At 36.7% G+C, this 14,817-nt stretch overlaps 1 protein-coding gene across 1 annotated transcript in view; it reads right to left on the bottom strand.

Moving 5' to 3' along the window:
* ddx21 (DEAD (Asp-Glu-Ala-Asp) box helicase 21) overlaps positions 1-14,817 on the bottom strand; it is a 58,510-nt gene that overhangs the window by 7,188 nt on the left and 36,505 nt on the right. The window contains exons 8-12 of the mRNA XM_028795978.2: positions 13,328-13,477; positions 8,415-8,576; positions 6,750-6,869; positions 5,843-5,916; positions 1,038-1,197 (exon numbers count right to left, since the gene is read on the bottom strand). Coding sequence (XP_028651811.1) covers positions 1,038-1,197; positions 5,843-5,916; positions 6,750-6,869; positions 8,415-8,576; positions 13,328-13,477 — 666 coding nt within the window. The remainder of the gene's footprint in view (positions 1-1,037; positions 1,198-5,842; positions 5,917-6,749; positions 6,870-8,414; positions 8,577-13,327; positions 13,478-14,817) is intronic.

The raw sequence follows: 14,817 nt of genomic DNA on the forward strand, positions 1-14,817 counted from the left end.
TTCACAAGTTTGGAATCTTACAGGAAAATATCACTTTTTGATAGAAATTTTATCATCACCATACAATTAATCCGATTATAAAATACAGCCAGGACTGTAAATGGCTATTACTGCTTGAAATGACATTTATTTTTCATATATGATTGCAAAGCCCTATGTGTTGTTTTGCAAAATGAGGGCTATTCAATGCAACAGCTTACCAAAAAACTAAAGATTTCATGCAAAGGTGTCTACTACTATTGAGAAAATGTGCCCTCGGTCACCTTTGTTGTCAGCAGTTTAGACCTTAATGGCTGTGTGTTGAGTTATTTTGAGGGGACAGCAAATCTACACTGTTTTACAAGCTGTACATTACATTGTGTCATATCTTCAGTGTTGTCCCATGAAAAGATATAATAAAATATTTACAAAAATGTGAGGGGTGTACTCACTTTTGTGAGATACTGTATATATAATTTTTTTTTTTTTTTTAAAACCAAACTTAGTTTTCTAATTTCTATATTTTTCCCAAAACACAGAACTTGGGAAATAACACATCACTTAAATATCCCAGAAGTCCCATTAAAAACAGAAGCTGGTTGGAACAAAAACCTGCAGCAACAGGAAGGCCACAGGACCGAGGTTGGAAAATACGGATTTAAAGCATTTAAACATGGTTAAAAATGAGCTAAGAGAGTTTATCATTAAGACACTAGAATAATAGATGGCTTAAAATAGGGCTTTACAGTCATCTACATATTATAAATGAAATTATTTCAAGCAGCAACAGTCATTTCCAACATTAGTACATCTTGACTATATTTTTAAACCAATTTAAAAGTACCTTGATAAAATAATATCAATTTAACTTTTGGGTGAATTTAAACTTCTCAACAGTAGTGTACAATGCTTTCTACTACCACTTACACACAATTGTTGCTCAGAGTTAGAAAAGGAAAGGTAAAATGTTTAGAAGCAGTAAATATAATTGAAATGTAAACTAAATGCCACAACTTTACTGGTAATATATATTTCTAGAAGCTAAAATGAATACATACCACATCAGAACTAAGCAAAGAACGCTGTTCAATAGATTTAGCCCCAGAAATGTGTGCTAGAGCAGCTGCTAAGGCTTCAACAGCTCCTCTCTCCTCTATCAATTTTTCAGCTGCTGATCGAAAATAACCAACTGCAGAGGGGGGAACAGCATCTAGAAATCTGAGGAAACAGATGGAAAATTAATAAAAAATATTTCACTGAAAAATAAACAAATAGTATGATAAATCTACAGTTGATTCCACTGAGAACAGAATCAACTCAGTGAGTAAAGGAGAAGACCAATGAACTAAGTTTTGTACATTCAAATTTCTCCACTGTGCACGGAGATGTAATGCTACTTTGCTTGATTTGCCTCCATGCAAAGAGTAGGAAAAGCTATTTCTAAAGACTATACACACATATACATATATATACACATATATACACATACATACACATTTTTTTTTGTTCTTTATTTCGCCTTATACAATTTTTTGTATTAGGAATTTGTATAAGTTTTCGCATACCCCTTGGGGTCAGAGCGCAGGGTCAGCCACTGTACAGCACCCCTGGAGCAATTACAGGTTAAGGGTCTTGCTCAAGGGCCCACCAGAGTAGGATCTCTTTTGGCAGTGACGGGGTTTCGAACCAGCAACCTTCGGGATACCAGCACAGATCCTTAGCCTCAGAGCCACCACTCCGTCCAAACATTTTTTTTTTTGTCAGGAATCGATTTTTATTTAGACTGTATAAAGAAAACCTTCCAGTATTTATTTCACAAGAAACCACTCCCTCAAGCATACAAGACGACGAAACAAGAAAATACTAACAAAGCCAAATTATACAATAAGCTAATTAGGCTGGTAATTACTAGCTTTCTGTCTACTCGGCTGGACAAGGGAAATGGGACTAGTCAATGCCAATCTTGACTAACATTCATCTGCTGGTCCCTGCAAAAGACTGGCTATGGTTAAGGAGTAAACCATTTTGAGATTTATACAATTAAATCAAATCCCTGATAAGACACAACATGGGACAAAGTATTACTATGGGATTACCAAAAACATACAAACCTTGGAAACATAACAAAAAAAAAAAAAAAAAAGAATACAACCATTCAGTCAATCAAGCTTTGTTGCGTCATATTTTGTCTTCAAAAACCAAACAAATGACAAAATGAATGTTTGTATATTTGAATTCAGCAATAAAGTACGTTTTTATTTACCTGCTGACTTTGTGTTTGTGTCTCCATTATTACATATTTTTGTTAACAAGGTGTTGTGTTGTATTTAGTAGGGAGATGTTATTGCTTTGCGCCTTTCCCCACCATAACCTATTGTCTGTAGGGCAGGAGCAAAAGCATTAGATTTGTGAAAAATTTTGATCTCTGGTTTTTGACGGATCTCAACGTTTGAGGGTGCCCCGATACTGAAAAAAAATCGATATCTTGATGATGGGTTTGTCTTAGGATGTCTTCAGGATGGTCCAGAGTTAAAATGGTTGGACGGAAAAATACCAAACTCGAAACTAAAACATGTTATGAGATGACGATGTGCTGATTAGTTTTTGAGCTAATTGTGCAAGAAAAAGAGGCACTCTAGAGGAACTCACAAATACCGCAATTCTGCAATTAATTGTGAATTCTTCTTGTCAACTGTTAAGGTAACGACCTATTTTATGATCCGAAAGATCAGCAGAGTGGTAAATGATTAATGAAATGTTATAGAATAGTTCAGTGCAACTTAGTTCCTACCGTGCAAAGCCCATTTAAAAAATAAATAAATAAATAAAAATATATTGCCAGAATAGACAAACCAAATATAACCCCTGGCCAAAATTATGGAATCAATACTCTTGGAGGATGTTCAATCAGCTGTTTTACTTTGTTGCAAAAACAACTCGCAGATACAACACAAAACTATTTTATTTAACAGCTGAACATTTTGGCATTTTGAAATGCCTCAAAAAATTTAATTACCAATTGTTGTAATTAATGGCACATTTTTTATGTTCAGACCAAGTAGAGAAAAAAATTATGGAATCACCCAACAAATTATAATTAGTACTTTGTTGTACCTCCTCTGGCTTTTATGACAGCTTGAATTCTTTGAGGCATGGACTTCACTAATGAAAACAATACAGGGTGGTCCAGATCTAACTATGCAACATAAAATTAAATCTGGACCACCCTATATTCTTCATCAATCAGGCTCCAGCTTTCTTGTATAGCAGTTGACAGATGAGCTTTGCCGAGTGGGGCCTTATCATGGACCATTTTGTTTCAATCTGCACAATAAATTTTCAGTCGGATTGAGATATGGACTGTTTAATGTCTTTGAAGTGGATGTCTTTTCTGAAGTAAAGTTTTAGCTCTCTTTGCTCTGTGGCAAGATGCATTATCATCCTGATAAATGACTTCATCATCACCACACCTACTTTTGATTGATGGAATGAGAAAAGTGTCCAAAGTTGCAATGTACACCTGTGCATTTACTGTAGTGGTAATAATTGCCATCTCCCCAATTTTTTTTTTTACTTGACATGCAACCACATATCAGCAATGAGTGTGGAAATTTTCTTGTTTTGTTCAGGCAGTCATCTTTACATGTTTCACTGGAACGGCACCAAACAAAGGTTCAGCACCATCTCCTTGGCCAATGTAGATCTGTGATTCATCACTGAATATTACTTTCATCCAATCATCCACAGTCCATGACAATTTCTCTATAGCCCAATACAACCTTGTTTTCTTCTGTTTAGGTGTTAATGCCAGTTTATGTTTGCCTTTTGTGTATGTAAACCCCATTTCCTTAAACAATTTCTTACAGTTTGGTCACAAACACCGACTCCTGTTTCTGCCCATTTGTTTTTCATTTGTTGTGCATTTTCTATTTTCCAGGCATATCACTTTAAGTTTTTTGTCCTGATGCTCTGACTTCTACCTTCGTCTACCTGTAGGTTTCCCTTTTCCAGCTTTCCTATTTTGTATGTACTTGTTCCAAATTTTAGACACAGCTGACTGGGAACAACCAACATCTTTTGCCACATTCCAAGCTGAATTACCTTCTTGAAGGAGTTTTGTAATCCTTTCCATTGTTTCAACTGACAGCGCTCTTATTTCTTGTCAGTCAGCCTCGGTAAGGTCTGCAAGCACTCTCTTAAGTGCACACTAATTGGCCTATCTAGACTTGTGCAGGTATTTGTTTTAGAAATGCAAATTACCAGGTGACTGCGTAATGTTTTCCTCATTGTTGATTCCATAATTATTTTCCCTGTACTTGGTCTGAACAAAAAAAATGTGCCATTAATTATATCAAAAAATTAAATGAAATTGTTGTATGTGTTGCAATGTTTAGCTGTCAAATAAAATAGTTTTGTGTCATATCTGTGAATTACTCCAGAAGTACTCCATAATTTTTGCCAGGGGTTGTAGTCACTGCCAGTATGTAGTTTACTCCCATAGTCCTATATGCGTAATTGTGGATGTGTATACCTAGAAGAACTGATGCTGTTTTAAAGGCAAAGAGTGGTCACACCAAATATTGATTTGATTTAGATTTCTCTTCTGTTCATTCAGTTTGCAATGTTAATTGATAAAAATAAACTATTAATACTTATGTAAACATTGTTAAGTTTACAGCATTTTTTTTCACATCTGCCTAAAACAATTGTACAGTACTGAAGTTCATCTGACATTCAAGCATGAGTGCAGTACTTTTGTTCAGTACTACCAATACTATGAAAAAGCTAATACTGTTACATTTTTGGAATTTTGGTATTTACGTCGTGCCAAAATATTGGTCCTTGTGATATCTCCATTTGCCTATGCATTTCAAATCACAGGCAAATGGGTACTGTGATTTAGTAGATCTTGTTTCTTTGGAACAGAAATCTCCCAACCTCCCCCCACCACTATCACCTGCTTTTACTGAATTATACTGTTTAATACAAATATGTTCACATTTCATTTTGGATTAAAAAAAACTGTCATTTTGAAACTCTCAATTAGACTACTTTGTTCGCCCTAAATTTTGGTTTGCGATAACACAACTGATCAGCTAGTCAGTAGAAATGGCAGATTTCCATTCCTAACATGCATGGTCTATCTTTACAGATTGATCTTCTTACGGTTAAAATCAAGTTATTAAAGCATACATTGTTTCTATGACAGATACAATCACAATATCAAACTGACTAAGTCACTCCATATCTCATCAGCTTGATTGTTGACTGAATGCGCAGATAGCTTTTACTGTTTTTTGTTCATTGAAGGTTAACATTCCTACAGTAGCTTGTACATGTAATGCTAAAAAAACAACTGCACCCACAATCCTGAATGCATTTAATACTTGAAAACAACTTGCGTAATCTAACCAAGGATGACAGGGAGCAAGAATCAATCTTGTTAGCACTGACACTGCCACAGAGGGGTATGTGGCGAGTTAGGCTGCATAAACCCACAATCAGTGCATTTACTCCCAATTTCGACTCACAAATCAAACTTAACTGCATGTCTCTTGGTTACGGAAAGAAAACTGGAGTACCTGCATACACAGGTAGAATATGAACATTTGAAAACAAACGTGACCAGGTCGGAATATGAACCCAATTTCCTGATACTGTAAAATTACAAAACTCACTGGTTCAATCCCCAGGAGAATTCCACTGTAAAGTGAACAAAACTGAACAGGGAAAAACAGGTAATGTAAGTGGGCAAATTGGATTTGTAACTGGTTCTGAGGGTTGGGGGGGCTCGAGAGAGAGAACTGAACAAATGCAACAATGTCTAGCATATTGCTTTAGAAAAAGCTACGAAAATGGATACCTGACAGCATCTTTGCTGGAAGCTCTGATAATATCATTTGCAGTTGGGACACCCACTCGCTTGAATGTTATTCCCTATATGAGAGACAAAATTAAAAATTTTATTAAAAATAGTACATGTGGAATATTACATGAAATGCAAGAAGTTTAGGAAAAAAAGCAGGAAACCAACTGTATACTTGTACATAAACACAAAAAGATCAACAAACAAAAGAAAAAAAAATACAGCCAATAATAAAGAGTAGCACTACTATGTCAAAACTGTATGGCTCTCTAATTAATATTGTTTTTATCAGTATGCTGCTGCTGGAGTATGTGAATTTCCCATTGGGGATTAATAAAGTATCTATCTATACATACGAAGACTTACTGAATATAACATTACTTGAAAATGAAGATATTAAACTCTGCTTTACTGTCTAATTTGAAATACCTAATACTGACTAAGTTAAACTATTACAGACAAGAAGAAGTCAGACACAGCTTTAAGAAATATAAGGAACATAAGGCTAAAATGAAATATAAATTTGCATATTCTTGTAGTATCAACAAACAACTTTTTTTAGCAACATCAAAAATTTAAATTTGTGCTTTTTTTTTCCTCTAGTCTAACTGGAGCTTTTTATTTTTCTTTATGTAACCCTGGCCATCAGACCGTACCTTGTTCTTTGTTAAGTATTATATAATATTATTACTTAATCTTATGTTTTATATTGCTTTTATTTCATTTTGTAAAGCACTTTGATCTACATTGTTTATATGAAAATGTACTATATAAATAAATGCCGTTTACTTTCTAAACATCAACAGTATCTGAAAGTAAAGATATAGTAGGTCAGCTCACTGAAACTTAGTGATTAGCTTTTGTTAGTTAGTAATGTGCAAGAAGCTTCCAAAGATGAACATACAGCTCTTGTCTCCACAAATCGCAGCTGGTCTTCCTCCTTGCGCTGGTAAAAGCAGATACAGACTCCGGTGCGTCCAGCTCTGCCTGTGCGACCAGATCGGTGAATGTATGACTCAACATCCTAAAACAAAAGGATACAATCATTATGAAACAGAAGGAGATTAATTTTAACAAACACTCAAGGACAACCTTCATAGTACAAAGATATAGAAACACATTTACTTTGCATGACTAAGTAGTCTTGTGAAATTCATTTGTTATAAAATTCATCAATACGCTTAATTTAGAAAAAGTACATACAGGTCAAGTACTTGGTTGGTAAATTATGACATGTGTGAATAAATCTAGCAACTAACTTATTTCAAATGTTTTAATGGTATGGGCAGCTTAACAAAAGCACTTACCACAAATTTTGCAACTTACCGTATATACTCTAATATAAGCAGAGTTTTTCAGCACCCAAAATGTGCTGAAAAACGTCACCCTCGGCTTATATTCGAGTCAGGTCCCGCTGCCCGACAGAAAGCTGGAGTGTACAGTACACACAGGCAGGCATGCATGTGCGCCAGAGAGACACACATAGGCAGACGCGCGCCAGAGAGACACACACACACAGGAGCAAGAGAGAGATACCATATTGTTTTTGTTGACCCTCTTCTCCACTTACAGAGCTAGTTTACTGTTTGTTTTTTTAAATAAATACTCAAATATTTAACCTCCTGATGCCTCAATTAATGAACGGGAATTTTATTGGTATTTATTTTGATTATTGAAACTTACCAGTAGCTGCTGCATTTCCCATCCTAGGCTTATACTCGAGTCAATAAGTTTTTCCAGTTTTTTTTAGGTAAAATTAGGTACCTCGGCTTATATTCGGGTTGGCTTATACTCGAGTATATATGGTACAAGAAAAACTTTCTACAATAAGAAGTCCAATTCGATACAGCAAGTGTGGAAAAAAAACAGCACAATAAATCACTGTGGCAGTTGAGCAATCACCAGAAATGTGAAATATTACAGAGCATGTGTCACATTATGCAAAACAAAAGAAAAAAAGGGTGCAAATTTGGCTAGTAGGATTATTGACTTTTTGGTGTGTTGCACAAGGAGCTTATCTTAAAACATATCTCAGCAGGGTTTCCTCAGTGTAATACAGATTAAAAAAAAAAGATTTCAATACTGTGAATTGATTTCTTTCATTAGTGACAACTCCCATGAAAATACACCCCACCTGACCCCAATACACAAAAGGGCAATCACGACAAAGAGGAGAATCAAGTAAGGAAATGTGGCATTAGCATGACTGACATTTTAATTCAGCCTGTTTCTCCAAAATACATTCAAGACAATTCCAGTTTGCACTTACAGAACCCTGCATTTCAGAGTAATAAACTTTGCTTCTTTTGCAGGGCTCAAGTCTAAATAATTCTATTAAGGAAGTCAGTTAAAAATATGTATTGTGCAATTTTACTGACTCATAACAAGTTGGAGAACATCTGAATGATCTCATGCAAGACGGCATGGTTGCAACCCTCAGGTGACACCCACTCTAACTAGGCACTGAATTAGAATCAATCTTCAATATCTAAATGCATCAATCATTTCTAGACACACTATGAGAACACCATGAACACAAAAGTCACTCAGAATTATGGTTATTGCTTACCTTGGGTGGTGAGCACTGAATGACTAAATCAACCTCTGGAATGTCTAGCCCACGAGCTGCCACATTTGTAGCAACCAGGACCTCAAAAGAGCCATTTCTGAATCCCTTTAGTGTAATTTCTCTCTGCTTCTGTGGAATGTCTCCATGCAAAGACTGGGTATCCTATAGTGGTAAAAGGGGAGAAGTCATAATAAAAGTTGTCATATAACATGCACTATTTCTACTTTGATATTTATTACTACTGTGACAGATACAAAAAACAAGGTCCAGAAAGAACAGCAAAAGTAGTTTTAACATAACACCTTTGTTGAAATTTGTATTTTTTTAGGTAAAACTTAAAATAAACAAATCACATCCACATTTTTTTCACAATTAATAATGCCTAATAAAAAAGTTCTACACAAAAACATGAATCACATTATCCCAATTTTTATTTATACAATCACCCCAACCAACAGGGGAAGTTTCCCTATAGTGATAGTCACACAAATACTTGAAATAACAAAAGCAGAAAAATGTTAGCTAAAAATATGGATACACAAAGACTCATTAATACATTTGCCTATGTGTTTATAATGTGTTTATAATGTGTACAGAAGGCACATACATTAATAAACTGAAAAGTGCTACTGATTTAAATTCTGTTAATTGTATTCATTTAAATAGGTGTCTTAATGACCTTCTACTGTTGTAGCACAAACAAAGAAAACCATGAGAGTTTGTGGACTGGGATGCATTAGTACCCTTTAATCCTATGTTTTTTTTCTTGCTTTCTAAATATTTTATTAACTCTTTTAGGGCTAATTTTTTTTTTTTGTTTTTCTCCCAGGGCTGAATATTTTTCCAAAAACCAACTTTAAAAAAATAAAAAAATAAAAAAAAGAACACAAAGCAATGGTTTAACATATCAAATCAACAAAAAAATATTTATTTTTGACAAATGTTACTGTCTTGCATGTTGTATGAGCCTGCATACTATATGATTTCGCATACATGTTACACAGTAAAGTCCTGAAAAGTATGGTATCTCTCAAAGTAGCCAATTGCATGCACTGCCACATTACACTGCTTACAATATGTGTTGCACTGGTGCCTCCTTTTCAATTGTCTGTTGCTGCACACAACACAGTCAGGTTTGTATTTTTTGTCCTCGTATGTTGCAGGAAAGTGGCGCTCAGTCAGCCTGTCTGGCACTGCTCTTTGTGATGGCCTTCCTCGCTTTGCCAAAGGCACTGCAACATACTGCCAGCAGGCTTTCAACCACCTTCTTGCGGAAATCTGCTGCAGTCATAGTGCTGTCACTGTTTACCTGCTTGAACAATATATAGCCATTTGTAACTGCAATCTCACGCATGCAATGGTACACAGTGTAGTACCACTTAGTGGACTTAAGGCCGTAAATGTATGACCACAGCATCTGATCCAGTCGATCAACTCCAGTCATTTTACAGTTATACTCCTCAAGTGCAACTGGCTTGTCCAGCTTTCTACCTTCTGGGTTTCCCTTTTGACAAATAACTTTCTCACATATATTGCTAGTGTGTACTGTAATAATAATACATTTATTTATATAGCACCTTTCCCATGCTCAAGGCACTTCACACAGTTTAAGATAGAACGGCAGGGTATACAGTATATAGCATTATACAAACCAGATAAAGAAAATTAAGACAGTAAATTCAGAGAAAAAAAAGCCTAACAGACAACATAATTGATGGTCTAACACACACACACACGTTACATGAGCATCTTGACAAAGTTAAACTGAGAGAAGGGTAGTAAAGTCAAGTAGAGCTAAAAGCCTTCCTGAACAGATGAGTTTTTAGTTGTTTTTTTAAAAGAATTCATGGAGTCAGCTGACCTGATTAATTTCAGTAGGTCATTCCAGAGTCTGGGCGCTATATAGCTGAAGGCCCCGTCACTCATGGAGTGTAGATTAGTGTGGGGCATAACAAGATTGCCAGAATCAGGGACCTTATTGGGCGGACAGGCACATAGTGATGGAGAAGGTCAATGATGTAGTTTGGCGCAAAGTCGTTTAAGGCTTTGTAGGTTATTAGTGGGATTTTATATTCGATTCTGTAAGACACAGGGAGTCAGTGAAGGCGGAGCAGGATGGGTGTGATGTGCTCGCTGCTGCTGGTCCGTGAAAGGAGTCTTGCAGCCGAATTTTGAATAAGCTGGAGCTGTGATATAAAAGATTAGAAGGGACACCTGCCAGCAGCGAGTTACAATAATCGATGCAGGATGTGATAAAAGCATGGACAAGTTTCTCAGCATTAGAAAAGGAGAGGAAGGAGCGAACAAGGGATATGTTACGGAGGTGAACGTAAGAAAGTTTCTTAATGTGGTTTATGTGGACGGAATAAGAAAGGGAGGAATCAAAAATGACACTAAGATTCTTTGCAGTAGAGGCAGGTCTGATGAGATCACCGCCAAGATGGACTGGGAAGGAGCTCATTTTATTAAGCTGCACTTTAGTCCCAATTTGCAGGAGGCCAGTTTTATTGCAATTTAATTTTAAAGAGTTCTACTCCATCCAGGTATCAATTTCACTGAGGCAGGTTGTGAGCTGAGAAAGCACTGATGAAGTTCCACTTTTAACATTGAAATAAAGTTGAGTATCAAATGATAACCCAGTCCATAGCTACAAATAATATGGCCAAGGGGAAGCATGTAAATACAGAAGAGAAGAGGGCCAAGGACAGAGCCCTGAGGAACTCCTTGTGTGACTGGTGCTGAGCTGGATCTGCTGTTGCCAAGACTAACAAACTCTTGCCTATCAGTCAGATAGGACTTGAACCACTGGAGGGCAGTGCCAGAGATACCCTGCATGTTCTCCATTCTGGACAGTTTAAGATGTCATGTCTGACAGTGTCAAATGCTGCACTGCGGTCTAATAGAATTAATATGCTGGTTTGTCCAGAGTCTGCTGCCATAAAGCAAATCATTGGTTACCCGTAGCAGAGCCCGCATGAAAACCGGATTGTCACCTCTTTTCATCTTCAGCCTGTCTGGCTTCAACTGTGAAGGCATGTGTCTCCTGTTCACCCTCACTGTGCCACAAGCTCCAATTTCCCTGCTCTGTAGCTCCATGAACAATTCTGGTGATGTATAAAAATTGTCCATGTACACAACATGACCAAAATGTTCATAGCCCTGAAGCAGCTCCTGCACAACCTGATTTGTCAAGGGACAGTTCTCTCTCTTTTAAAGGAATACATTCCTGTATGTCAAGGGACAGTTCTCTCTTTGAAAGGAATACTTTCCTGTATATGTAATTACTTTCAGGCAGAAACCAGTGTTTGCTTCTGCCAGTACAAAATCCTTTATGCCATACTTTGTGGGCTTGTCTGGCATATACTGGCGGAAAAAAAGGTGTCCCTTATATTTTATCATAGATTCATCCACAGACAAATCGCTGCCAGGCTGATAAAATTGTTTATAAGTTGGTTCCACAATGTCAAGCAGGGTCTGAACTTTATACATGGGGTTATAGCCTGGCTCACCCCTTGGGATTTGCTTCTGGTTATCACAGAAGTGAATAAAACTTTGCAGCAGCAAGTACCTATCACGTGGCATAGCCTGTCCAAAGCCACCAGGGGACAAAGCACGTTTGGACCAATGCTCCCTGAAGTTATATCACCAGTCTAGTGCCATCTCTATGTGTAATGCCACAAAGCCCTTCATCTTGTCTTTTGTTGTGGGTTTCCACTTTGAAAAACGAGAATGCGGTGCAAGTGCACCCGGCAATTCAAAAAAATTGCTCTGCATACCCGTTTGTCTCATCTGACAGTAGCTGAAAGGCAGCCTCAGGAAAGAACAGATTAAAGTAGTCCAGTGGCTGGTAATCTGTCATATCCAACAGCAAGCAATGCTGTCTTGTCTCTATTGTCTAGCCAGTTTGGCTCCCACGGATCAATGTCTGGGTATTCCTCCCACACAAACCTTACCGTAGGTGCATCGGCTGCACGAATGCGTTCAGCTGGCAGCCAATCAGCTGGGGTGGCATCGGCTGGTGTTTGATCAGCTGATGCCAGTTCCTCACTCTCTTGCTCGATCTCCTGATCACTCTCAACAAAATCACATTCTGAAAAATCAGAGTCCGACTCAGCGATAATGCACAAAACATTGTTGAGTATTTTCTTTTCTGCACTCACTTCGCTTCCTCATGAGAGGTCGATGCCATCTTGCCTTTGTTTACATTTCGTAATTCACACACACGCAAGGATTAGATGCCGAGCCAATTAGTCTAACGTTCCTCCAAGCAGATAGGGAATGACTGTGACATAACATTGAGTTTTGTCACCATTAACAGCCGATTGTTGCCCTCTACCCTTGGATGTCGACTTTTATCAACATGCGCCCTCAACCCCTCCTGTCGACAAAAGTCGACATCCACCCTAAAAGAGTTAAACCAGGCTTGTTAAGTGCTACAAATAGTCCACAACTAATTTACATACGTGGTACTATGATCTTATAAGACATTAAATGAATTCATTCTTAAGAAATAAGGGAAGCGAAATAAAACAAAAGACGCTTGAGACTGAATCAAATCCCATTCTTTAAAGTTTAACAAAAAATACACAACATTAAATACATAATTTAATGTCAAAAAAAAAAAAAAAAAATTAACAGCTGCACTAAAAGTAGTTTAACAAAAAAAAAAAAAAAATACTGACCAGTCAACAACATATACATTCTATTCAAAATTGTCTGGAAACTACCAGAATTTTTTTTAGGTTTTTTTTTTTTTTTTTTTTTTAAATATAAACTTGGAGCGTAAGGTTATTCCCAGTTTGGTCAGGAATTCTAATGTGTCACTTAAAAAAAAAATCATCTTAAATGCTATAGGCAGCTAACAGTTTTTATAAACAAGTACACTGAGGCATCAACAAAAGAAGCTGGCATACCTGCTTAATTGAGGCGTTGATGGCCAATTCATTTGCTTCTTTCTTTGTCTCACAGAAGATAATGGTACGCCCGTGGCTTCCACTGTATACTTGAATGACATCCCCAATTACTGCTGCTCGTTGAGACCAATGACATTCAATTGCAAGGTGCTACATAAGAAATGGTAAGAAATGCTAGAATTAGAACACTGGGTTGAATGTAGCCTCAGTTGCCTTCTGTTGATGACTTAGCCCATCTGCATATCTGAGTGCCATTTATACTTTACAAAAGGAAAAAAGAAGTCAATCTGCTGCCACAGTGGTTACCATGGATTAGAGTTGCATTGTGTGTGTGTGTAGTTTACATATTTGCTCTGTGATGCTTGAAATTTTCTCTGAATACTCTTGTTTACCTACTCTGCTCTAAAGATGCACAGTTAGGACATTAACAGACTCTAAACAAACACAGTACCAGTTTCTGTAGCAGTATGTCAATGTCTGCACATTTGTGTATTCGTCTACAACTAAAACTTTACCTGACCAGTTTCATTTCTTTCTAATTTTACATGTAGATTGTTTTTAGTTATGCAATCAATCGAATGCAATTTTACAGGAGTGGAAGAAAATAATTTTGGTAATCATTAACCAAATACAAAAATATGCATTGGAAAAATGTGTTTCTGAACCAAGAGATGTATGAAACAAGAGTTGAAGTATTAACATTGCAGTAAAATAAAGCATATGAACTGTACTAGGACGCTGCACATCAATGCAAGGCCAGCATTGCACACTTGAAGTATATTTCCTTTGGAAATTTGAATTGAAACTAAGTTTAGTACCTCTTTCATATTCCCTGCACCAAACAGTCATACAGATGATACAGTAAGCACCGAGTGCTACTTGCACAGAGCCAACAATATGGAGAGAGTGCTTTGACAATATGTTATGACAAAATTTAGAAGACAACTTTGGTATATCTGACATTAATGTTGATTTATTACTCGTAAAAGTATTTATTTACGTTATACACTTGCTTTGATGGGTCAAGCTCTAGTTAAACTTTAGTAAAACATATCGTTTCTCACTAGTAAAAGCTAACACTGTTAACACCAGATTTCCTGTTGTTACTAAATCGCATTCAGCTGAGCAGCCTATTTCTCCTTTGACTAACAAAATTAAAAGTAAATATAGCCACACTTCTTACATAATCATTTACTCTTCAAGAGCGACAACAAAAGACAAAGCACACTTCTATCATACTTCATACACAGCAACTCAATATAGGCAAGTCAAAGGTAGTGAAGCATCTTGCCTATTAAGTGTAGAAACTACATGGTAAACTATTTCTTTTGAGGTTTTTGTAACTTTTTATAAAGGCAAAAGAGAACATGATAAAACCAGTAACAATCACAAAACTTCGCCTTAACTAGAGTACGTTTTTGTATATACACTATAAGGCTCTCCTCTGGAGACAAAGACTCTCTTATAGGCAGAGTGCCTTCAAATTACCT

Source organism: Erpetoichthys calabaricus, chromosome 2 (assembly GCF_900747795.2).
Source record: "Erpetoichthys calabaricus chromosome 2, fErpCal1.3, whole genome shotgun sequence".
Taxonomy (NCBI): Eukaryota; Metazoa; Chordata; class Cladistia; order Polypteriformes; family Polypteridae; genus Erpetoichthys; species Erpetoichthys calabaricus.